The sequence below is a fragment of the Xiphophorus couchianus genome, chromosome 15 (genome assembly GCF_001444195.1).
Source record: "Xiphophorus couchianus chromosome 15, X_couchianus-1.0, whole genome shotgun sequence".
Classification (NCBI taxonomy): Eukaryota; Metazoa; Chordata; class Actinopteri; order Cyprinodontiformes; family Poeciliidae; genus Xiphophorus; species Xiphophorus couchianus.
In genome coordinates this window covers 14,767,433-14,791,724 of record NC_040242.1, presented here as the reverse complement: position 1 = coordinate 14,791,724, position 24,292 = coordinate 14,767,433, and the positions used below count along the sequence as shown (strand labels likewise).

General features: G+C 41.8%; 2 protein-coding genes across 3 annotated transcripts in view; one reads left to right on the top strand and one right to left on the bottom strand.

The window, feature by feature from the left end:
• dpf3 (double PHD fingers 3) overlaps positions 1-21,845 on the top strand; it is a 25,867-nt gene extending 4,022 nt beyond the window's left edge. The window contains exons 2-11 of one of the 2 annotated variants that reach the window (XM_028039609.1): positions 7,636-7,796; positions 9,085-9,192; positions 11,450-11,583; positions 11,896-11,991; positions 12,928-13,000; positions 14,307-14,444; positions 14,523-14,651; positions 17,032-17,144; positions 17,241-17,322; positions 17,481-21,845. In XM_028039609.1, the coding sequence (XP_027895410.1) occupies positions 7,636-7,796; positions 9,085-9,192; positions 11,450-11,583; positions 11,896-11,991; positions 12,928-13,000; positions 14,307-14,444; positions 14,523-14,651; positions 17,032-17,144; positions 17,241-17,322; positions 17,481-17,548 (1,102 nt within the window). In that variant the 3' untranslated portion in view covers positions 17,549-21,845. Of the gene's footprint in view, positions 1-7,635; positions 7,797-9,084; positions 9,193-11,449; positions 11,584-11,895; positions 11,992-12,927; positions 13,001-14,306; positions 14,652-17,031; positions 17,145-17,240; positions 17,323-17,480 lie in introns of both variants that reach the window. The other variant, XM_028039608.1, reaches the window with a different exon arrangement.
• On the bottom strand, positions 21,723-24,292 carry leg1.1 (liver-enriched gene 1, tandem duplicate 1). The gene is made up of 8 exons (XM_028039610.1): positions 23,905-24,292; positions 23,717-23,803; positions 23,552-23,625; positions 23,358-23,462; positions 22,754-22,872; positions 22,353-22,494; positions 22,172-22,268; positions 21,723-22,081 (listed from the first exon to the last, which is right to left on the bottom strand). Exons 1-8 carry the CDS (start codon positions 24,200-24,202, stop codon positions 21,930-21,932), a joined length of 1,074 nt encoding a protein of 357 aa, XP_027895411.1. The 5' UTR covers positions 24,203-24,292; the 3' UTR covers positions 21,723-21,929.

Here is a 24,292-nt window from a genome sequence, read left to right as displayed (position 1 = left end):
TCTCAAGGGTTCTTTTGTATCCACCTGAGGCATACATGATACCCGTGTGCTCTCACTCAAATTCTCAGTGTTTTGACTGTACGTACGCTTGCGAGGAAGTGAATTCCTAATACATCTTTAACTATAATTGACCTCATAAATGTATGTCAATTACATACATTGACATACAATGTATGCATGTAATGGACATATGGTTTTCCCCTGGTCTGGAAGATTTAACTTCACTTTTTACTGATTGGATGAGAGCTGTTTACACCTTCTGGCCGTCATAATTAGAGGATGGAATTACAAATTATACATCACCAGGCGCTTGTTAAACCAGGTGTTTAATTAAGTCCAAACGGCGTTTTTGAAAACATCTGTTGCCACGTATTAACTATCTAGTGGCCCTAAGGGAAGCATATATGGCTATTTTAATGCGGTTTGTCAGACGCCAGGTGGCGTAGGACAACGTGCGATTAGTGACCAAAATGGTTTTCCATATGTTTTCCGCTCAAGTTTTGAAAACACCTCACAGACAAATGCACAGCCGCTCACTTATGTAAGAATCTACGTAGCTCCCCTGTGGAGACTGCACAGACGCTTGGCTGTTGAAATCAGGACAGAAACATCCAGCCAGAGTGATGAAGACGAAGAAGAAGATGGGAAGAGAGAGATGAGGAGAAATGCCTGCAGGTTCCACACACACATTTCAGTACAGGCAACAAATAGCGACAGCTGATATAACGACTTAACCTCTGGGAATGTGAGTTATGTGACAGGAAGTCTCTTCTGAAGATCTGCATTGTGACTGCTGCTCTCGTACTGTATAAACACGTGTTGGCAAAAATCACCAGCTGCATTCCACGTTTCTGTAGGCCTGTATGACCCAAAACGTCTGCCAACAACTTCTACATGCATCTGTTGCCAGAAACCACATGAGGTTGAGCAACTAGCAGCTTGGGTTTTCTCTTATTTACAGTCGCCTCTTTTAAAGATTCATAAACTGGGAACAGACATATTGTAGCCTGAGTTAAACTCATCTAATTCTCTGGCATTTCAAGTGGCTTTTCTTCAAGGAGCAGCAGTTTAAATGTGTTGAATTCTGAGGTGAATAGTATGAAGGGGATCAAACTTGTTCAATCTGTGAACTGCTAGAGTCGCTGAAGACTGAAGGCCACACAAGATATGCAAATTGACTTCTCAGCGAGATGGAAAAGGATTCTCTGAATGCTGTGAATGTGCATTTGTATTCTAATTCCAGCTTCATAAAATATTTTCCCTCAGTAAAAATATGCGGCTGTACAATTTGTTTACAGAAAAATGAGAACTATTATCATTTGGGTTCTGTTATGGTTCTATTTGTCATGTTACCTAAATGGTCTTCAGGAGTGCTTAATATATATGCTTGCATTTTATAATTAAAAAAATAAAAACACAAACCAATCATTAAAGGAAAAATGATTGGTCTGTGAATGTCATGAAAGTGGTGTGGATGGTGGTGAGGCAGACGCTGTAGACCCAGGTATGATGAATAAGGAATTTAATAAGGCAACACACAGTCCAAAAACAGTCCCAAAGCCGGGCAGCACGGCCGAGCTAAAGCCAGGGCTCGACGCCGGTAGCAAACGGTTAACGAGGGACGAAAGGTAGACAGGGCACACAGGAACGGCACGACAAACGCCAAGGGCGGCAAGTAACGACAAGGACCCGACAAAGAACAGACACACAGGTGACACTAAATACACTGGGGGTAATCATAGAAACGAGACACACCTGGGAACAATCAAGGGGAGGACAGGACAACGAAGAGACTTAAGGGGACAGAAAACTCTAAATAAACACAGAAAGACACAGATCATGACAGTACCCCCCCCTCAAGGGCGGCTACCAGACGCCCAAGAAAAAAAAAAAAAAAAAAACCCAAAAAACCCAACAAGGGTGGGTGGAGGGGTGCCGGACGGCGGGCCAGAGTCCAAACGAACAAAAAAAAACAACCCACAGTCGTGGGCGGAAAAACAAGAAGGGCCAAGAGTCCATAAACAACAAAAAAAAAAAACTACCCACAGGGTGGGCGGAGGCAAAGGAGGCGGGAACCACTGAGGTGGTCTGGCGGTCGTCCGCGGCAGCGGGAACTACGGAGGTGGTCCGGCGGTCGTCCGCGGCGCTGGAGGCGGGAACCACGGAGGCGGTCCGGCGGCCGTCCGTGGCGCTGGAGACGGGAACCACGGAGGCGGTCCGGCGGTCGCCCGCGGCGCTGGAGGCGGGAACCCCGGAGGTGGTCTAGCGGCCGTCCGCGGCGCCGGAGGTGGCAACGGGGAGTCCCGGGGGCCGCCCACAGACGGCGACGACGAGCCCCCCGAGGCAGGGTCTCTGGTGGAGCACAGGGGGTCTCAGTGGGAACACAGAAGGTCGGGGTCTCAGGAGGATCGTAGGGGGTCTGGGTCTCTGGAGGAACGCAGAGGGTCTCGGGAGTCGGGGTCTCAGGAGGAACACTGAGGGTCTCGGTCTCGGGAGGAACGCTGAGGGTCTCGGTCTCGGGTGGATTGCTGGAGGTCAGGGTCTCGGGTGGAACGCTGGAGGTCAGGGTCTCGGGTGGAACGCTGGAGGTCAGGGTCTCGGGTGGAACGCTGGAGGTCAGGGTCTCGGGTGGAACGCCGGCTGGAACGGCCTCCGGTGCGCCGGCAGGAACGCCGGCTGGAACGGCCTCCGGTGCGCTGGAACGGCCTCCGGTGCGCCGGCAGGAACGCCGGCTGGAACGGCCTCCGGTGCGCCGGCGGGTGCGCCGGCTGGAACGGCCTCCGGTGCGCCGGCGGGTGCGCCGGCTGGAACGGCCTCCGGTGCGCCGGCGGGTGCGCCGGCCGGAACGCCGGCTGATTCGGCCTCGGGTGCGCCGGCCGGAACGCCGGCTGATTCGGCCTCGGGTGCGCCGGCCGGAACGCCGGCTGATTCGGCCTCGGGTGCGCCGGCCGGAACGCCGGCTGATTCGGCCTCGGGTGCGCCGGCCGGAACGCCGGCTGATTCGGCCTCGGGTGCGCCGGCCGGAACGCCGGCTGATTCGGCCTCCGGTGCGCCGGCCGGAACGCCGGCTGATTCGGCCTCCGGTGCGCCGGCAGGAACGCCGGCTGATTCGGCCTCCGGTGCGCCGGCAGGAACGCCGGCTGATTCGGCCTCCGGTGCGCCGGCAGGAACGCCGGCTGATTCGGCCTCCGGTGCGCCGGCAGGAACGCCGGCTGATTCGGCCTCCGGTGCGCCGGCAGGAACGCCGGCTGATTCGGCCTCCGGTGCGCCGGCAGGAACGCCGGCTGATTCGGCCTCCGGTGCGCCGGCAGGAACGCCGGCTGATTCGGCCTCCGGTGCGCCGGCAGGAACGCCGGCTGATTCGGCCTCCGGTGCGCCGGCAGGAACGCCGGCTGATTCGGCCTCGGGTGCGCCGGCTGCGCCGGTTGGGGGTGCTGGTCCCGGAGCTGGAGCTGGATCTGGGCTGGCGGAGAAACTGTGCGGATTGGGAGGCAGAGGGTTACCTCTCAGCACGGCAGCCGCCGTCAGGCACTCCCTCTCTGCCTCCTGTTGCAACTCCGCCAGCCCCAGATGCGGAAGTCGCGGGATCCATTCGTCCAGCATAATCACCAAGCGTGTGGCTATATTCAGGCGGTGACGGGCAGAGTATGGCCTTGCCACCTCTTCGACATAGTCCTTTATGGTTTTCCGCAAGCCCCCTGGGTCCATGATGTAATTAGCGTGCCTCACCGTACAATTGGTCGGGTCCTTCTGTCATGAAAGTGGTGTGGATGGTGGTGAGGCAGACGCTGTAGACCCAGGTATGATGAATAAGGAATTTAATAAGGCAACACACAGTCCAAAAACAGTCCCAAAGCCGGGCAGCACGGCCGAGCTAAAGCCAGGGCTCGACGCCGGTAGCAAACGGTTAACGAGGGACGAAAGGTAGACAGGGCACACAGGAACGGCACGACAAACGCCAAGGGCGGCAAGTAACGACAAGGACCCGACAAAGAACAGACACACAGGTGACACTAAATACACTGGGGGTAATCATAGAAACGAGACACACCTGGGAACAATCAAGGGGAGGACAGGACAACGAAGAGACTTAAGGGGACAGAAAACTCTAAATAAACACAGAAAGACACAGATCATGACAGTGAATGCTTTTGGCACTCAAATAAAAAGTTATTTTTAAAAGAATGTCAGTGTGATGCTATGCTACTGCAATACAATTAATTAATCAAGGATGCCAACAGAGAAAATGTCCCCCAAAAGGTCTTTTCTTTTCAAATAGCAGTTGAAGTAATTGTTGTGTTATGTAATTAATACCATTACTAATAATATATCAGGACCAAAATATCTTTGGGTCAAGCCAGTGATTCACAGCCATGGCCTAGAGCACATTATTCTAGTGGAAAGTAAGATTAGAAAATAAGTGATTTCTGTAGTTTCTATTTTTAGTCACATTTTAATAATACTTCTTATGTATATCCTTATTATTTTCCCAAATATTCATTCCATTGTAATCCTCATTCATCCAATTTCCAAAAGGTAGATTAAAAAAAATATTTCTGATTAAGTTCAGGGCATTTTGTTGTCATTTGTAGCAAATGCTGAGCTATAATTTGCATTGGGAAAAAAAGGAAAACTGATAAGAGGGACATTAGTCTGCTCTCCAGATGTCTCATGCATAATTTTACCAGTGTTCCCTTCTTTCCTCCTTATGGCTATCCCCTTATGTAATCTTTTTTCTGTTTAGCTTCTTCTGTAGATAAATACTTACATCAGTAATATGAGTTCCCCTCCACCCCAAATCCTCTTGATCCATCATCTTAATTCAGTCATTTAAATTCAGTTTGTTTTTAGAAGAGCCAATTTACAACAGATCCCATCTCTAGGGTCTTTGCGAGAAAATGTGTCCAAAATATTTCCACCAACTGCGCTATAAATCAGTTTCATACCAATACAATGCAATCATAGAGAGATATTCGATTCAGCAACAAACTTTCTTTCCTCTGTCATCTCCACATACTGCATATTTTTCTTCATTAGGAGCTAATGTTCTTGTTTTTGCCAATCGTGCCATTTTGTGCATATCTGTACGGAGTATTCCCAGACTCCTCCTCTGCGCCGGTGATGGTCAAGCAGACTGACGTGTGTGCACTCTGTAAACCGAAAACCAAACACAGCCCTGACAGACTGGATACACTAAACTCTCAGAGGGCTGCATCTGCTGGCTTTAACAATGTCAAGTAGAGAAAATCTTCAACATGACATCAACAGCAGAGTCTCCTTTGTGTATTTCTCACGTCACACAGTTTGCAGAGGGTGTTGATCTTGGTGTCATTTCTCTATCGTTAATTGTTCTGCCCCTGAAACCTCGATGAATGAAGCTGAATTGGCACGAAGAACGTTTTTCAGCAGGATTATAAGTCTGACATGCACACTGATGTTTCATTTTGACAGCTTTGCTTGGTTCATCTTTCTTATATGCTTTTCTCTTCTCTGCTCGTGTCTAATTGTCAGTTCTAATGCCTTCACTCTAAATCTTTTAAGTCCAGACTATGTAGTACATAGAACTAAAGCCCTGAAGTGAACTTATTTATTATCTTCAAGTTTTTTTTTTGCCTTACACATTGCCTTGCTTGCAAAACACTTTGATCTTTTTTTGTATTTTACTATGCTACAATATACACTGCAGGGTTTCCCCTAGTGTATTATAAGCCTGGCGGGCCACCTGGCTTTTCTTGCGCCCCCACCAGACTAAGCATTGCTTGTTTATTTATTTAGGTTTTTTAATGTTTGCCTTTCTCTAAAACTTCACAGTTGGTGTTTAGGGAATGCCTTCCAATACCTAGTGATATTTTCAAATTTCCTGTCAACTTTAAACATTTTTTATCTCAAAAGCATGGTGTCTCATTGCTAACCCCTACCACCGGGATTAGCAAGTTATCTGGAGGAAACACAGAACTGCAAAGGTTTTTTTCTAAGAACATTCTGTAATAGAGCAATATGAAGTAGAAAGTAGTAAAGCTGTATTTTATCACTTTTCTGGATTTTTTTTTCTTTGAAAGAGAGAAAACGTAATGGTTTTATCAATAATTGGAAACGCATTCATGTTCTGAAGAATCTAAGCCAGTCCACAGAATATTTTCCAAAACAGCTTGGGAATTATCAAGATGTGCTTTATGATTTTCACTTTGTAAGTATGCAGTGGATGCCATTTTTTGTCCAGTGTTTCTTATTGTCAAACATCAACCTTAACTGAGGCAGTACATTTGATGTTTTCCGGGGTTATTTTGTGATCTCCTGAGTCGTTGTTGATTTATTTATGCACTGTTTTGCAGTGATTTTTGTAAAATGCTCACACCTGGAAACGTTCACCATTGCTCCATCCTGTTCCATGTGTAGATAACGACAGACGCTGCTGTTCGCCAGAGTCCCAAAACCTTAGAAATGACCATTAAGTCTTTGCAGACTGTTTTTGTTTGACTCAGCCCTTGAATTTCTTTAGTTTGAGCTATGACGTTCTTTGAGATCTTTCACTCTACTTTATGTTGTCAGACAGGATTTACGCGTATTTTTATGCTACAGGTCTGGCAGCAATCAGGCCTGTGTGTGGTTTGTGAAACTGAGCAAAACAATGTTGCTGATCACAGTTAATTCCTGATTTAACAAGGAGGCAATTGTGTTTTCACAAAGGGCCAAGTTAGGTTTGAAACCTTGGTTTTGTGGTTTTCTTGTATTTTGTCTCTACCTGATATCAAAGCTATAGTTGGATGATCTGAAACATCTAGGTTTGACAAAGAAGAAAAAAATGCAAGAAATCTGTGTGAGAAATCCACCCATTTTCCCATTAAAGCAATAAACATATCGATCTTGCTACAACTTTATTTTTTACTATGTTAATATTTTGTTTCCACAGCACTATTTTTTTGACTGCAGGCCTATATGATGAATTTATTCTCCTCTGATCAGAGCATCGTCTTCAACGTACTTGCTGTGTTCCTTCTGGAAGGCTTTTCCTTTTGACAATTTTCCTGCTTCCCACAAATATTTTTCTTGTCCGCAGATTCTCCCACTTGATTTGTAGATCTCTGCAGCCCCTCCAGAGTCTTGGGTGCTTCTAGATTAGAAAAGGGGTGACAATTATTTTTTGCAAGGCTCTGTAAATATGAACAATGCAGTCAGACAGGCTACAAACGTGATTTTTGCCATCTATTTTAAGTCTAAACAAAGTGACTGACTGATTTTATTTAACCCTGTAAGTGAAATATTTTGGGCATAAGTCTTAAAATTGTTTTGAGCTTAAGGTGATTTGCAGCACATGGTATTGCCATTCTGAAAGAAGCTTTTGCATGTTATGAATGTAATAACAACAGCATGTCATCACAGAAATCACAGAAGCATGCTTTATACTGCTGTGATTGATAGCACAAATAAGACTATAAAGTTGCAGGTAAGTGTTTTTTCATCAAATAAACATCTTCTTAATGTAGCACAGATGTTGAGTGAATGGAGTAATTGTTGTAGAACAAAATGTAAATGAGCCTGATGCATTTTGCTGTTTTCTCGGTTGGCTCCACAACTGTATACATGCAGTGTTGTTTGACTATCTGTGTTCTTGTTTTCACGATTTCCTGAATTCAGGCTGGGTGACCAGTTCTATAAAGAGGCCATTGAACACTGTCGCAGCTACAACGCCCGCCTCTGTGCTGAGCGCAGCGTGCGAATGCCCTTCTTGGACTCGCAAACTGGCGTGGCACAGAACAACTGCTACATCTGGATGGAAAAGCGCCACCGCCGACCAGGTAAGAAACTCTGCAAGGGCCAAGAAGTCTGCCTGGAAAAAAAAAAGAATCTCAGTTTCTCCCCCCTGCAGAATCGCATCTGGGTACATTTTGCAATCCACTTGAAAATATCTGCATTTCATTTTTACCTGATTTGTCCTGTAATGTGTTACTGTGGAGCCTCTGCACTGGAGGAAGAAGGCTGTCTTTTGAGATAGTTCAGTAGATATAGTCCAAGACCTCCAAAAGAAACTATGATAAAGTCTCAGCAAAAAAACATATCATTTTGCAGAGAAGGTAAAATAGATGCTACTACAAAAGTCAAAAGAGTTGTTAGTGCTAACTCGCAAGCCCTGCGGCACAGCTTGTTACTGCAGCAAATCAGTAAAGTAGTTTTAGATTTTATTCTAATCTTTTATTCATTTTAGCAACGCCAGGAGCATGAAAGCAGGTGACTGCTGCAGTGAGTGCTTTGTGTAGTTGTCTTAGTTTTGGGGGAATTACAGGTACCCTATTACTAATATGTTCATATGAAGCACTTGGTGTATCTCATGATGAGGTGCCCGTCAGTGATTTATCCTGAATCAAGTATTCAGAATTTGCCATGCACATGTTGGTCCTCTGTGCAGCCAAAGGGAACAATCTGCTCCTTGCTGAGATCTGGACATAAATAGCCCGCGCTCCATCTTGTATGCAAAGCCCTTCAGGCCACACCCTATACTTTGTGGCAGACCTAACTCGCAATATATGCATTTATTCTGGGTTGATGCCTCCACCTCCTTCTCTTGATTTTTTTTTCTCTTTGCTCATGTGGACATAACTGAACCCCCTCTTCACCTCCCACCCCCTTTCCTTTCTTCTCTGTATTCTTCCAAGATAATGGCGGGGATGAGGATTAAAGGCAGAGAAACGATCAAATTTACTAGAGTAAAGTCAGATTTAAAATTTTCATTCCTTTCCTTTAGAATACGGGTTTCTGTCCCACTAAGATGCAAACTGGAAATTCCAAAACCAACCAGAAAAATCTAAAATAAGACAAAAATTTTAATGGCATCTGACTGGGGTCAGGATTTTTCTCAAGATGCTGACCACTGCACTGAACATTGCTGAAATCTGGACACAATAAGTGCTGGGGGGACTGAAGGGAGGGGACAGGGGGGGAAATAAGGAGTCTAAGTGTTTTTCCGTGTGTCTGTTGTGCTTGGACTCAGTGCATAAATTGTTAAAATGTTGGCAGAGGTTGTTCAGAATTCCTCCACAGTGCCTGCATTAACGAGTATATGGCTATGTGTTTTGTTTCCTGGTCCAGGCCAGGCGGCGGGGCAGATGTATACGTACCCCGCTCGTTGCTGGAGGAAAAAGAGGCGACTCCACCCACCCCTGGATCCCCAGCTCCGCCTGTGTGAGCTCCGGCTAGGTAATTCAAACAACACAGCCTGGCAGATTTACACACAGACGCTCAATTAAAACCCTGAACACTGCAAGTTGCGACTCTGTTATCCCATTTTGATCCACGCATCGAGGTATTTTTACATGCAGCTTTCACTTTGACGTGCTTCCTGGTGCTGCTGTGTTCCTGCACTCTGCTTGTTTTATTAATTCTTGCTATCAGGCCATCTGGCTCTGGTTAGCCTCTCTCTCACCAGGTCCCCAGGTTCATTTTTTTGTTTCCTTCGAATCAATGCCCCCTCTCACTGTTCTGTTGCTGTAGACACATACACACACACACACACACCCCCACGCCCACCCATATACACCCCCACACATGACTCCTGCTCCCCCCAACTCCAGCACAGGAGCACCCTCACTGGGCCTCTATAATCATTTGTCCATGAGGCATTAAAATGCAGCTTAGCCTTATGAGACGGCAGTACATGCTTTATTTTGTCAGTTCTCATCCCTTCGTGCGCACAGCGCTTTGTCTTTTGGGGGGGATTTTAGAAGTGGAATACCAGGGAACCCGATAAGAGGAGGAATGAAGGCGATTCTTTGTTTCTGCTCTCTACCACTATTGTTCCCTCTTCTGTGTCCTCCAGATGCAATATAATACTCCAGAGCGTTCTGTAAAGAATGATTTTTTCTTTACGCGACGGAAAAGGGAGTCCTTCTTTGTGGGGAAAAAAAAAAAAAGTATAAGAAACTCCCCAGAGCTACAACCAACCAACCTTTAATGCCAAAAGATGAAAAAGCAATACTGGTTGTTTAACTATTAAAGCTGGAAAGCATTTGCGGGATATTGTTGTGCAGGTCGGGCAAAATATATATGATACCACGACAGAGGAATGTGAATTTGTTCCTCCAGAGTTTTATCGAGTGCTTCGTTTCATTAATACCTTCTGAATAAAGGGTTGTCTATATGCAGTGGTACACAGAGGATCTCCTTAGGAATGGATGTATAATGGTGATTTTTCAGTCCTTCTTTATGTACATTTGCTGCACTGTGTTATCGGAGCTCATCTAAAAGAGTCTGGAACCAATTTGCTGTTTTCAGGTCCAGGAAAATGCACGAGACTATAGCAGTGTACTTGAGAATAATTAGTTGTATGAGAGAAATCTTAAATATTAAGCTTAACGATTCTGTTTCGCTGCCAGAGCCAGTTTTTGACATACAACATGAGCGGTTGCCCAGGGCGGCATGAGGAAGGGAGTGCATGATCACAACTTTTTTGCATGTGCAGACAGTGAAGAGTTGGTGTCTCCAACACATGAGCAGGGAAATACAATTGGCCCGACTGACAGAACAAGTTTGTGCTGGGGAATTTCAAAACAGTGAAAATTGTTGCAACAGAAGATAATAATAATAAAAGAAAAAAAAAACACTCCCTGTAGAACTTGCTACAAAAGTTTTTCTTTGCAACAGAGCAATGCAGTGGATCTGTTCTATCTTTGCTGATAGAAAAATCTCTACCTTACAGAGATATTCTGAATGAGTCTCCTCTGAGCCCAACCCTGATTAAGGAAAAACAAAATAGTTTTTGCAAAAGTTTGCTCGATCTAGTGCATTAAACACAACTTGAATTACTACAAAAGCAATTTTTAAATAAATTGATGGATTCTGAGTCAAGCTTGAGAAGCTTCTAGAACTTCACAAGCCTTCACATGACCACCTTCCCTCTCACTAGAGTTCAACGTTAAGGGTTGACGATAGAGGAAAACATAAGACATAAGACTTGAGGCATTTGATGGAAGTTCCCACAGGTGAAAAGCAATAAAGGTTAGACATGTTTGTGCTGCTGCTGGAGGTGAGGTGGGGGTTAACAGATAAAGAAAATGCCCTGCAAGTCTTTCCCTGAAGTCGTCGGATACCAAATAGACTAAAGGTTTAAGGGTGTATCGCATGCTAAACACAAGGAAACTTTAAACACACATCTCTGCTTTCATCCTATTTTCATTCCGCTTTTAAAGTTCAAAGAGGGGTGATGTAGTGAGTTTGGGCTTTCTCAAATCCACCTTCACAGAAAAGAATAAGTAAGGAGTGACGGGGCTGATGATGTGCCGCTTACCTGGTCTTTGAAGTGCAACTGGAACTGAGTTTATATTTTGATATTGGAAGAACAGTTGCCCTGGCTTATCATGTAACACAAATCAAACAATGGTTTGTGACATACGGAAACACATACTGAAACCAAATCTTTTCTTTCTGTTGCTCTTCGTCCTTCACCCTTCCTCCACAGAAGCTGATCTGGCGCCCAAACGCGAGGGGCCTCCGGGGGAGGCCACCGCCTTGGAGGCACTGTTGAGGGGGGACAATGCTTTGGAGAAAAAAAACAACGTCAGTAAAGATGAGGAGACGCTTCTGGAAATACAGGTAACTTTAAACCAACCCAGCATTTAAAGGAATGACTTTCTTTCTCACCTTTGTGGGATCTGCCTGGTTTTACGTGCCTGACGAATGACTGTCAGTTGTGAAAGTAACGTTTCTGCTGTTCCGGCATGACAAAATCTGTAAAACCCATTAAAAATGTGAAAAAAAATAAATAAATAAATAGTACCTTGCAACCATGATGTGTTTTAAGTCTACACAAACCTCTGTGCTGTATTTTTATTTTTAGCTTGTTTTTCCTCGTCTTGTTTTATTTGAACCTACTAGGGGTGTGTTTGCTTTTTTTCTTTTTTGTAGAGAGTTCTGGAGGCAGAGGAAAACGGGGACAGTTTTCACGAAGATGAAGAGTTTGAAGCAGATACGCCAAAGAAAAAGAACAGGAATAGAGGCAAAGTGGGTAACAAAAGCCAAGAATATGTCATTCAGTTACATTGCTTAAATATTCACATGCTTTTTTTCATTATGACTAAAACACTTGGCTTTTTTTCCCCAAGCTGGGCATTTGATCATCCTTCTCATCAGAATCAGTAGAGATGATTTAAATGGGCTCTATGTCCAGAAAAACAACCAATTTAAATGAGCTCTGGCATTTCTGTTAAGACGAGTGGTTAGAAGGTGCTAACCGGTTTGTTCTTATCATTGGTCTGCAGCCTTTACAACCCAAAGAGCCGTTTTGCTCTCAGGACAGCCAAATGAAACTCGTTTGGAGCTGCAAATGTCGCATGAAAAAACAAAACAAAAAAAAACAAACAACTTTTCAGACAAATATCTGCTTTAGGAAATTTCTTATTTTTATACAATCAGCATTTTATTTTCTATTTTTATGGTTTAAAATAAAGATAAACATAAAAGAGGATATACATATTTATTTTAAAAGGCACACAGACTCCAATTTAATGATTAAAACATATTACTGGTACTCTTAATGACATTCGTTGTTAAAATTCAGTACAAATTCAGTGCAGGGAAATTTTGAAAACTGGTTAAAAACTTGTATTTGTTATTACATCTGTATTTTAAAAAAAAACATTAACTGATTCCTTTTAATTTTTAACCAAAGCTGTTAAGAGCCATTGCAGAAAGTCCAACAAGCTTCAGGCAGCTGCAGAGACATAGGTTGCTGCTATTCTGTACAATTTTGACAATGTGTGGAAGAAAGGTTAAAAATAAATCAATAAAAGCCTGAAATAACATATTTTTTCACAGGAACATATATATAGAGTTCTATAAATGAGAGTAATAACATGAACTAAACATAAATAATTGTTGCTTTAACCTGTAAGCGTAACAGGGTTGCACGTGTGATTAACATTTGTCGTTTCCTTGCAGAGCAGAGGATCAACTCGCAGAAGGACAGAGTCTGTTAATGCAGAAGACCTGGATAAACCTTACATCTGTGACAGTAAGGAGACGCAAAACATGTCTCCTCAGTTTATCATTTACCCTGTCATCCCGCTGTTATTACACCCCCCGCCCTCTTCCTGCAGTAGTTCTCATGACAAAAAAAAGATCTAAAATGTCTGCTCAAAGAGAAAATACATGTTGATGAAGAGCAGATGTAGCTTCTCAAGTCTCTTAATGTCATCCCTCCTTTTTTTTCCTGTTCCTAAAATAAGCATGTAAAGGGACTCTGATGTTTATGCAGAATTGACCAGCATGCCCCCTTTCTGTACCTGGACGAAATCCTCCCCCCCCTCCAGGAGTCGGGTTGTTTGTGGACTGAAACTCATGCGAATCGGTTTCATTTCCATTTTTGTTTCATTCTCTTTCCATCATGGTTTGCTTCTGTGTCTCCTCTGTTCCAGATAGGTACAAACAAAAGCATAACTCAAAAAAGGCTGAAGAAGGTATCTGAATTTGAACTTTTCTTTCTCCCAGCTCCATGTTATACCGCAGTGATCAGCCTTTTTGCTAACAGCGCAGGAATGTCTGAGAGAAAACCTCTGATGCTGTATGCTTGGACTTCTCTTTGTGGATTCAGTGCAAGCGATGCATGACACTAACGCTTTGCCATGAGCTTCTGTCGCTACCGGTTGCAAGTTCTGGTGTGACTTCACCGACAGATGCATGTTGCGTCGGTTTCTCTAAAACCGCTGAGGAAGTGTTTCCACTGGGTGCGATTATTTACTGCTTTGTGAACTTTATGAAAGTTGAATTGTGCTTTCAAATCAAGAAATCTTTTTTTCTTTTGGGTGGGGAAAAACTACATCTTCTACAGAATTGGCTGCTTCACACACACCACATTGCAATTGCTAAGCACGGTGGTGGAGGTGTGATGATGTGATTTGATGAGTTGAAACTCCTTTATGCTTTTCTACGCCACACCAAATAGCTGTTTGCAAATTGAAATTAATTGAGGACCAATGTGCTAATTTAAGAATTCAAGGCAATCCGGCAAGCTTTCAATATTTTTGGCATAGAAATGATTCCATTATTGTTTTTTTTTTTATTTTTTACTTTTGATTAATGGGTTCAACACAATTGGATGCGGGTATAAAAAAGAAAAATCATAAAACAGTCTAACGAGTTCATGTTTTCATGCTCATATTAATAAAACCAAAAATTGAACCAGATAAACTACCAATACATCCAAAGGTAGTTTTTAACTTTTCGGTTTGCTGTGGCTTTGTTTTTACATCCTCCTTCATTAAGCCAATACACACAGCGGCTGGTGAATTGCTAACGAACATGTCACGTTTCATCCGCAGTCTGTGGGAAGCGCTACAAGAACCGTCCGGGCCTGAGCTACCACTACACCCACACTCACCTGGCCGAGGAGGAAGGAGAAGAGGAGAAGGACGCAGAGACGGTTCCACCGTCGCCTCACAGCTCGGATAACCACAAACGTAAGACGCAGCTCTCACATCTGACTTCATCTCTATCAAAAATATTCCTTTATGATGTTTTCCTGTTCCTCTGGACAGCTCAGAAGGGCTCTGATGGAAGCATCATTCCCAACGACTACTGTGACTTCTGCTTGGGAGACCAGGACGCCAACAGGAAAACGGGGCAGGCAGAGGAGCTGGTGTCCTGCTCCGACTGCGGTCGCTCTGGTGAGTGTGTCGCCCAAGATTCCTTTGCTCCCCAGAACGTTGAAAGAGTTGCACATTTTGAAGCACGACAACAAAAACAAGCAAACCCCAGAAGGTGCCAGAACCGCTAGAATTTGAGATGAGTTGACGAGCACAACCGATATAACGCTTGAAAGTATTTGCCTCCTCACAGATTTTGTGAAAATTGTGAATGTTTCAGTGTCAAATACATTTTAATGCTAGAAAAACATAACCGGAGTAAATACAAAATGTGATCTTCCATCTATGATTCTTTTTAAATGCGGATTTACGTCGGTTCAGAGGAATTTTGGCTCGAAACAAGTCATTGCGCTGTAGCTTGCGACATGCTGCTCTTTTTGAATACTTGCTGTTGTCAGACAGCTTCTGTTTAAGTAATGTCTTGACTCTACAGATCTGGCAATAATTAGGTCTGGATGTGGTAAATAAAAAATGTGTTTAATCGCATTTTAACAATGAGGGCAATTATTTTCTGCATCTTGGGCCAGGTTGGTTTGGATGCAGTTTTTGGAATAATTGTGACAGAAAAAGGAAAACAGAAGAACTATGTAAGAGAACCAAACAGTTTTACACAGAAGGTAGCAACATTAATAATGGATTATCTTAATACACAACAAAAGATCTGGATTAATGCCTCTACCATGCATGTGTGGATTGTCTCCAGTACTCCAGCTTCCTCCCACTGTCCAAAGAAAGTTAGGTTAATTGATTACTCTAAATTGCCTTTAGGTATGCGTGTGTGTGTGTGTGTGCATGGTTGTTTGTCCTTTGTGTCTCTTTGATGCCTTGTGACAGAATGGAAACCTGTCCAGCGTGTACCCCGCCTCTTGACCAATGGCTGCTGGAAACAGGTACCAGCCCCCCTGTGACCATTCAAGGACAAGTGGGTGTAGATGGCGTATTGGATTAATTATTTTTGTTTCTAAAATAGTAAACCCATTTTGTGTGCGTGTGGGTGTGGGCGTGGGCGTCTGTGTGTGAAACAATTTAAAGTTACACTACAAAAGACTCAAAAGATTTATGAAAAATGTAAAGATTTATCATAGATTTGACAATGTCTGAACTTTAAAGAGGCTTTCATCCCTTTAGAGAAGCCCTGACTGTTTACCCACCCTAAATGTTTTAGCATCCATTAAGCTCTGCTTGAATGTCAGGGTACGTTGTGGAGGGTTCATGTTATAGACAAATACAAGTTGAGGTAGTGATGTCATGTATTATTAGTTATTTGTGCATTCGTATTCAGCCACGTTGAGTCAACAACCTGTACAATAATCTTTAGCTTATTCTACAGGTTTTTGGGGAATATTAGCTTGAATATTAAGACATTTAAGATAAATAATTAAATAAATAAATAAATAAATAAAGCTCAGTCAGGTTAGAAGAAAAGTGCCTATCAAGATCAATTTCAAAGTTGCCACAAAACAAGCATTTCTATTTTTGTGGGTTATCAATGACCTCAATAAGTGAGACTGAACAGCTGAAAAACTGATATTCTCCATTTTTAATATCTGCTGCTTGGTTCCGTTCTGTATGCCTCTTCTGGCTCCATCCCTCTGCAAGGATTTCTGCTTTTAGATGACATGCCATCACTGTTTGTTTTCTTCAGCTTTGTGCATTATGATGCCGCAGTTGTCTGCATCTCTTTCTTCCACATCACCCCCTCCCCCTTTCTGCTTTGTTCATCCCTGCAAATCATATCTCAGATCACCTGCTGAGAGAAGGCGGAAAAATGCATTTGAGCGAATGAGCTTTGTCAGGACAGGAGAACAGCGAGCCAGTGTGACATTGCTTGTGTTCCTCCGACGCTGAGGTTTCCATTTTGGCTGGAAGACCACATTAATATATTCACATTTAGTCAAGTTAGAACCACAAACATCAATTTATTTTGTTAAGATTGTATGTGATAAACCAATACAAACAGTTAAATAATCACAAAGTAGATGGACAGGGATACATTGTTTTAAAATAATGGGAAAAGTTTTATTTTTTACATAAAAAATTATTTGTATTAAGCCTTCTCAAGCCTGCAGAAAGAGATGTGGTCAGATTTTAAAAAAGCCTTTCTGACCATGTAACACACTAAATTTGATGTTCGTCTGAATGCACTACCGGTACAGTGAATTGTGATTGTAGGGATGCTTTACACAAATTACTTACACAAGGGTGCATAGACATGTTCACACAGGTGAAATGAGAGTTGTATTAATTTGTAAATGGCTTCAAAAACCCGAACGACAAAAAGTATTTTTATAAACTAGAGGATAAACATCTCTTAAGGTGGAAACATCTTGTAAAATATGTCCAATAATGTCTCTCCTTGTGTGTTTTTCTTTTTTTTTTTTACCTTACTGCCCCTCCAAAGGTCACCCCACATGTCTGCAGTTCACAGAAAACATGATGCAGGCGGTCAGGACGTATCAGTGGCAGTGCATCGAGTGCAAGTCCTGCAGTCTGTGCGGAACCTCCGAGAACGATGTGAGCATCGTCACGCTAAGGCTCGTCGTGTCGGACCCGTCACAGAAAATCTCTTTCTTCTCCTGATGTCGAGTGTGTGTGTGTGTTTCCATTCAGGACCAGTTGCTGTTCTGCGATGACTGTGATCGGGGATATCACATGTACTGCCTGAAGCCTCCGATGACCCAACCTCCTGAAGGTGAGAGCCAGTTTTTGAAGGGTTTTTTTTGTTTTGTCTACCAAACACATCAGTGGACTACGTATATAGGTCATGTGCTTTATGTTTGAGAGAGGCTTCAGGATAAGGCTATATATGGAAAGAGAGAGGAGAGATGATTTTTCACTGTGTCTTTCCAGGGAGCTGGAGCTGTCACCTGTGTCTGGACCTGTTAAAAGACAAGGCCTCGGCTCACATAGAAGCATAATAGAAACCATCGGATTATTCACATACACACAGCACCATGAAAAAGCAATGCTACCCCTTCAGACACCCCTTTAGATAACCTTGAAAAGTGTGGCATGCCCCAAATCCAAACTTTAGTTTGACTCTTTTCACTTTTTGGTTAGCCAAGTCCACACTCAAGTCTTTTGATGACACCATTCATCTGTGGCATCTTCTGGTGGCTTTTCTATCAACAAATTTAACATTCTCGCCTCTAGGTGGGCAGCCCTCAGCACCGCCATTGCCGACTGGTTATGTTTTTGTGATCTTTTTCTATCTCGACCTTATTGATATTTGAAAGGTAGCTGACTTTGGAAGGAGAATCTGCTGCACTGGATTTTATTTAGCAATATCAAAGTAAAGGGGCTTTCATAATACAAATGCATTCCACACAATACAATCTTTTATTTTGAAAAAAAAAACCCAACACATTTTCTTTTCCTCCCACTGCATTTATGCACTACTATGTGTTGGCCAATCAAAAAAAAAAAAAAAAGACTTTAAGTGAGGCCATTACTTTGGCTTGATGTGGAAACCTTTATGCCATTTTTTCAAACTTTCTAGACAGAATTTAAAACCCACACAGAGATCGCAAACAGCTCTTGAAAACCCCCCTCATGCACACATTCCAGTACATTAGCAGCTTCCTGTTTAAGAAGACAAAACCTTTTACCTCTCATGTAGCCAAGCAACACTCAACAGATGCACATGTCATCAGCGTGCAACCTCGATCGCAGGTCAGCGAACAGCAGGTCTACCGTTCAAGCACATCTCTACCTCACCACCCAGTGGAGCCAAGGCAGAACCGATAACCCGCTGTTGTGTTTCGGTTTACTTAGGACATACGTGATAAGTGTTTAGAAGGTGTCTGCTACGGTGGATAACTTCTTTTCCTCTGCTGCTCTGTGGTGTCCAGCCAGGAGAAAGCTGAGTTAGTTTGACTGATTTCTGTTTAAAGTGCTCCCTCCAGCTCCGCTCAGATGTTTAGACTCTGCAGTGACATTCCTGGCTTATATCTGGGAAGACTCTGCACTAGTCTTCCCAGTTTTTCACCGGGTCGTGTCAAACCTTGGAAATTTACGTCCAGAGCCGAAAGGAAATGAAGGGATTGAAAACGCTTCAACTATCGTTTGTTTTGTTTCTTTGTAATCAACGTCTGTCTTCTGTATCCTTAGAGTTAGTGTTATTTCTGGTGCTCAGCAAACAGATGATTTCACCTTTCTTTATAATTGTTTATATATTGCTGATAATCGCTAAGTCATGCTGTCAATGACCTCATTTACTCTAAGTCACAAATTCCCAAACTTTTACTGTTCCCATCTCAACAAAATACTATTTATAACACAACTGCGTCATCTTTTACAGATAAATTATATCATTTTCTCAGTTTACAAGAAAATATTGCTTAGATTATGTCCACAGCATAAATGAATAAAGACAAATTGTAAATATGACTCAGCAGCTGTGTCATCACTAAGTTAAAGCTTTACTCTGTTAAATCGTTTAATTTTACACTTAATGCTGGATTCTGTTAAGCCCAAAGATGACGCCTCCTTAATTAACGCTAATTCCCAATTTTTATGGTGGGAACCATAGCGATACAGTGCACTAAACTCCAGTTCTGAAATAATTTGTTCTTCATTATAAACTCTCATAACAACTGAGATTTAAGCAAGACTTCTTGGTTAAAATTAGCAAAAGCTGCTGGAATATGCAGCTTAAAAAAACAAAACCTTCAGGCAATGATGAATAGAAATTATTCATCTCTACACATTTTTTTTTTGTTTTAGCAGAAGTAGAAACTCATGCTGAAAGTTTGGAAAAGAAAAATCTTGACTTTGAATATATTCACTCAGAAAAAAGACATTAAGAAATCATTCTTGTTGACACAATCATTGGTTAAACAATTATTGGTATGTCTGTTATTAGTTTTATTTTTATTATTTTTCACTTGGAAAACCGAAGGCAGCTACAGACAATGGTTGCTTTAAGCATTTCTGGGTTTATTTGTCTACTATTTATATCATAATATCAGTGAATATTGAGTTGAGTTTCAGTTCAGACAGAGTCTACCAGATTTTTAAAAATAATAATCAGGGAATCAGAGAGTCAGGCCCACAACATCACAGATCTTCCACTTTAATATGTTTTTTTTTTTTAAGTGGAAGTAAAAATAAAAAGTATTTCCCCAAGAAAGTACTCATGTATTTGGTAACATGGCTATTTAAATACTGAGTAACTGATCATGAGAAATCATGACAAAAAAAACACATTTCCAAATAATCTTTTTTAAATATAAAACTTATTAAGCTAATGTTTACAGTACAAAATGTATATATATGTAAGTACTTCCAGTGACAATAGTGTTTACTGTATCTTTTTTAACCTACAAATGGCACAACAGGCTCGGCAGACGGAAAATAACCTTAAAACAAAGCTTTTGTACAAACAAGAGGTATCACTTCGACATCTACCCTAGGTTTGTCTCTGTGTCTCAAATATTTTTGGTTGACATATGTTTGTTCTTCATTCTGTGAAGTTACTCACACTGGGTAGAGTATGCAAAAATTTTACTCAAGTAAGAATAGTGATACTTCATATTAGTATTATTTAAACAGAAGTAAAAAGCGTGGCATAGTAAAACTACTCCTAAAAGTAATTGTTTTCCAAAAAGTTACTCAAGTAAACATAACTAGTTCTTACCCACCTCTGTGGATTGCTTGATTTACTTTGACGTGGGATTTCCTCTCCTGCTAATTACATAGACTCAGATTTCCATCATTGTTAATATTATATTATCTGAGACGATGCCAAGATAAATAAAAGATGGATCTATTTGAAAAACCTTCAAACATTCTAACCAGAGGATGCAGTGAGTTTGAAGGGATGTGTGGATCAAGCAACTATCTGGAATATTTCGCTTTTTAACTGCAGTCTTCTGTTTAGTCTTTTGAAGACCAAAATTCACAAATCCAGCATTTCAACATGCTTAACAAGACATGTGCTCAATACCCACTGCCCATATATTGACATGTCTGTGTGTGAACAGTTATGTAAGATGTTACACCTTTAGAAAGTTTATTATAATTTTAGATCCTTTTTCTGGATTGTTTTTTTTTTTTACTTTACTGATGCCACTGCTTTAAATTAATCAATGTGGAAATATACATTTTAACCTCAGGCTCTCAAAAAAAGAAAAAGTTTCTTCGTAATGCATTTCTGTCTGTTTAAAATAACAACATTTGCTCTAGTTGTACGTGAAATGCTTCACTAAACGTTTAAAACTCTTTGGCTGAAATTTTGTTTTTCTACTGAGCTAAACTGGTGACAAAGCTAATGCTTGTCTAAAAATAAGTCTGTCCAATAAGCACCAAAAAAGAAAGAAAAAAAGGAAAAAAAATAAATATTGTATTTGTGTCTCGTTATTTTGTGTTTGTTTTTGATACTGCTTTCCACGGACAATCAAACTGTAGCATAGAATTAGTATATTAATAACAACGAAAGATTTCTTAAGGCTAATAAAATCTGTGTTTTTTTTAAATAAGTCAATGTGTTCTTTTGTATAATAATTTCACTAAATGAAATTTTGTGCAGCATTTTGTTAATGTAAATTGTTAAATTTGTGTCTGAATAAAGACTTCTCCATAACTCCTGTTAGAAATGTTTTTAGTGGTCAATGAAGGATTTATGTCCGTATGTATTAAATATGTCATATATACATCATACTTTCCCTAAAATACACATAATTTTCCTTGAAGAGATACATGGTGTTATTTTTTGTACATTACCACTAGAGGTCAGTAATGAGCTACTGAAGATCTCTATGTCAGTGGTTCTCAAAACATTTAAAATAAGCAGCACATTAGGAAGTACAACGTTTTGAAATTACGACTGTTGCCCTAAAATCCAATATGGCTGCCTTGCATGTAAAATCTCATGACAATTGCAACACAAAAAAAGGTTATTCTGTATTTCTGAACGGTCCTTTTGTGAACATGTCGGTTGTAAAAATAATTTTCTTAAAGTGTCTTGAGACAACGTGTTGTGAATCAGCACTACCTAAATAAACTAAATTAAATTTATTTTTTAACATTAACCAGGACATCCCTTTCCAGTATTGACTTTCTAGACAACACTCCAAAATAATCAAATAAAGACAAAGTATTCACTTGTTTATGTTTTAAGGGTTTACATAAATTGACACGGCTTACACAAAGAACATCTGCTCTGATCCAGAGCAGATCAACATCCTGTAGTGAAGGTTTTCCTCCTGATTTCATGAAAAAAAACAAAATTTTAGGCGCTAAAGGGACTGTGATCATATTGATGTCAGTTTTTCCTGATTTTGTATTTATGTGTTCATCTCAGCAGGCGGTAGTCATCTCTGTGATGAAGGACAGGAAAGTGGCTGTGGGGAAGCTGGGATTTGTTAGAAGTTGCTCCAACAGCTCTTTGCCTTTCTCTCTGGTAGTCACCGAACACATCGCCCCTTTCCACATGCGAACCATTGATCCACCTGGTAGAAGATGAGATCATTATCAATCTTTGGGACTTAGTGATCCAAATTGGAGATGTTTTCCATTTTGTTTGTGATTGTGTGTCCTACCAAGAATGGTATTGATGTTTTTCATCCAGGAGAAAATGGTCAGTGAGTAGTTCTCCTCTTCAGTCAGATCAGCAATGTTTGGAGATGCATCCCCCGCCTGTAGACGGGAGTGAAAAACAATAGACGAATAATCAGCAAAATGGAGACGTTGAAATAAATACGTCAGTGACGAGGTAAGTACCCTTAAAATTCGGCTTGGCAGAGGATTCAGGAACAGCACAGACTTTTCCAGGTTAGAGTGGAAATGAGCTGCCGCAACATACTCTGCAGAGTCCAACCAGCTGTCTGCAAATGACTGCTCCTCAGCGGAGTAGTGGCTCTTCCTGAAGGAACAAAAGCCAGGAGAAGACACAAGGAAAGACAAAATATTTGCTGAAGATATTTTAGCATGTGATTAATGTGATTTTCTATTAAGTTTTTCTTTTTTTCAGAGCTAGACAACTGCAATTAGTAAACTGAGTAAAAACGAATATCATAAGTGATATTCACTGAATTGTTAAAATTTTTGAACATCCACTAAATCGTGTAGCATGCAAATTCCATGGAAAGGCCAACATCCAAATTCATGGATGGATGGATTACTTGACACTGCATGTTGAAGAGGAGTAAGTCGTAGCCATTTGAGCTGTCCAGTAGAGACCAAGGATGGAGTCTTTCTTCTCGTTGTCAGGTAGAGTTGACTCAGATGTTGGCTTAAGAGCCTTAAAAGACACATGTTGATCATTAAAGTCATACAGGTACAGCTCCATAACTTGGAACGTCATCAAATATGGAAAGTGTTTAGGTCACTCAAATACAAAAATGAGAAATGCACATAATATACATTCATGTCACACAGAGTGATTTATTTCAAGCATTTCTTTCTGTTATTTTTGATTATCATTACATCCACATAATTTAAACTTATAGCTAAAAACATTTGAATGTTACATTATGCCAATTAAAAAAGGGATTTTCGAAATGGAAATGTTGTTATTATTGCCCTATTGCGGCCTTCAAACTCATGGGAAGACAGCTTTAATGTTGTCGTGGACACACTCCACAAACCAGGTAAGACAGCAAAGGTTATGCCAAAACGTGTCTTCGCATAATACTGCATATTATTGGAAAGCTTAGTAAAAGGAAAGTGTTGGTAGTTTAAGGTACACAAACAACAGTCACTACATTTCCGGTGTCATTTTAATACCTGGAAAAAAGCATCCCACTTGGTCATGGCATTAGAGTAGCTAGCTGAACATTCAGTGTAGGTAGTACAAAAGCCCTCTACACCTGCAGGCACCTGCAGCTTGAGCTGGAAACATAACAAGAGTCATTGTGTCCACCATTATCAATATTCAGTTTGCATCTTGTATGGTGACAACCCTCCCCTCGCCCCAAAACCTGAATGTTTTCTCCCAGAAAACCCTGTTGTGCAGCAGACAGGAAGGGGAGCGTTGATGTGAAGTAGTTCATACCTGAAAAGAAAAAAAAAAAAAAGAAAGAATGCAGAGATGGGCAGTGATTTCTGGGAGTGCTTTGTGTTCAGATTTCGTTTGTTACACTTACAGCCCCAAAAACTCTCGGGTGAAATACACATGGCGTCTCCTGTTTGTAGACCACAGGTTGTTGAACCGGATGGGTCGGCAAGGCGACCTACAGAAGCAGCAGATTTACATTATGACATGTCCCAGTGTTTGGGGACATTTGGTAAATTATAAAAACACAATTTAAGAAGAAACAAAAGGCTGTCTTACCTGAGGTTTGCATCCATCCAAGCTGCAGTGCCAGCCCCCAAAAGGGATTCTCAGTCTGGGTTGTCCCCATGTAGGTCAGGTAAGGGTCTGTACCTGCAATCATCAGACGATATAAACTCTGACGGTTTAGGTAATTCCAAGGATTGGGAGTCAGAATCCCATCTTGCGTAGGTAGTTCAGTCACTTGGCTGGCGGTTTGAGACCAAAGGTTCGGCTGGCCATTTTCCAGAACAACAACAGAGCTGCTTAAAGTCACCGCCGAAGCGAGGAGGAGCCCAAGGGCCGCGAAGCGCAACATGATTGTCCTGGGTGATGGAGAACAAGTGAGCCGAGAGTGTGCACTCAGGACTGACTACTGTTTGAGCTAGCAGGGTTTATGTACTCTCGC

Excerpts from the sequence above, each read along its gene's own strand:
- leg1.1 (XM_028039610.1), bottom strand. The coding sequence starts at position 24,202 with ATGTTGCGCTTCGCGGCCCTTGGGCTCCTCCTCGCTTCGGCGGTGACT. Across the intron at positions 22,873-23,357 it reads AGTGGGATGCTTTTTTCCAG|GCTCTTAAGCCAACATCTGA; the intron begins GTATTAAAATGA and ends GTGTCTTTTAAG. Across the intron at positions 22,082-22,171 it reads AAACATCAATACCATTCTTG|GTGGATCAATGGTTCGCATG; the intron begins GTAGGACACACA and ends ATCTTCTACCAG.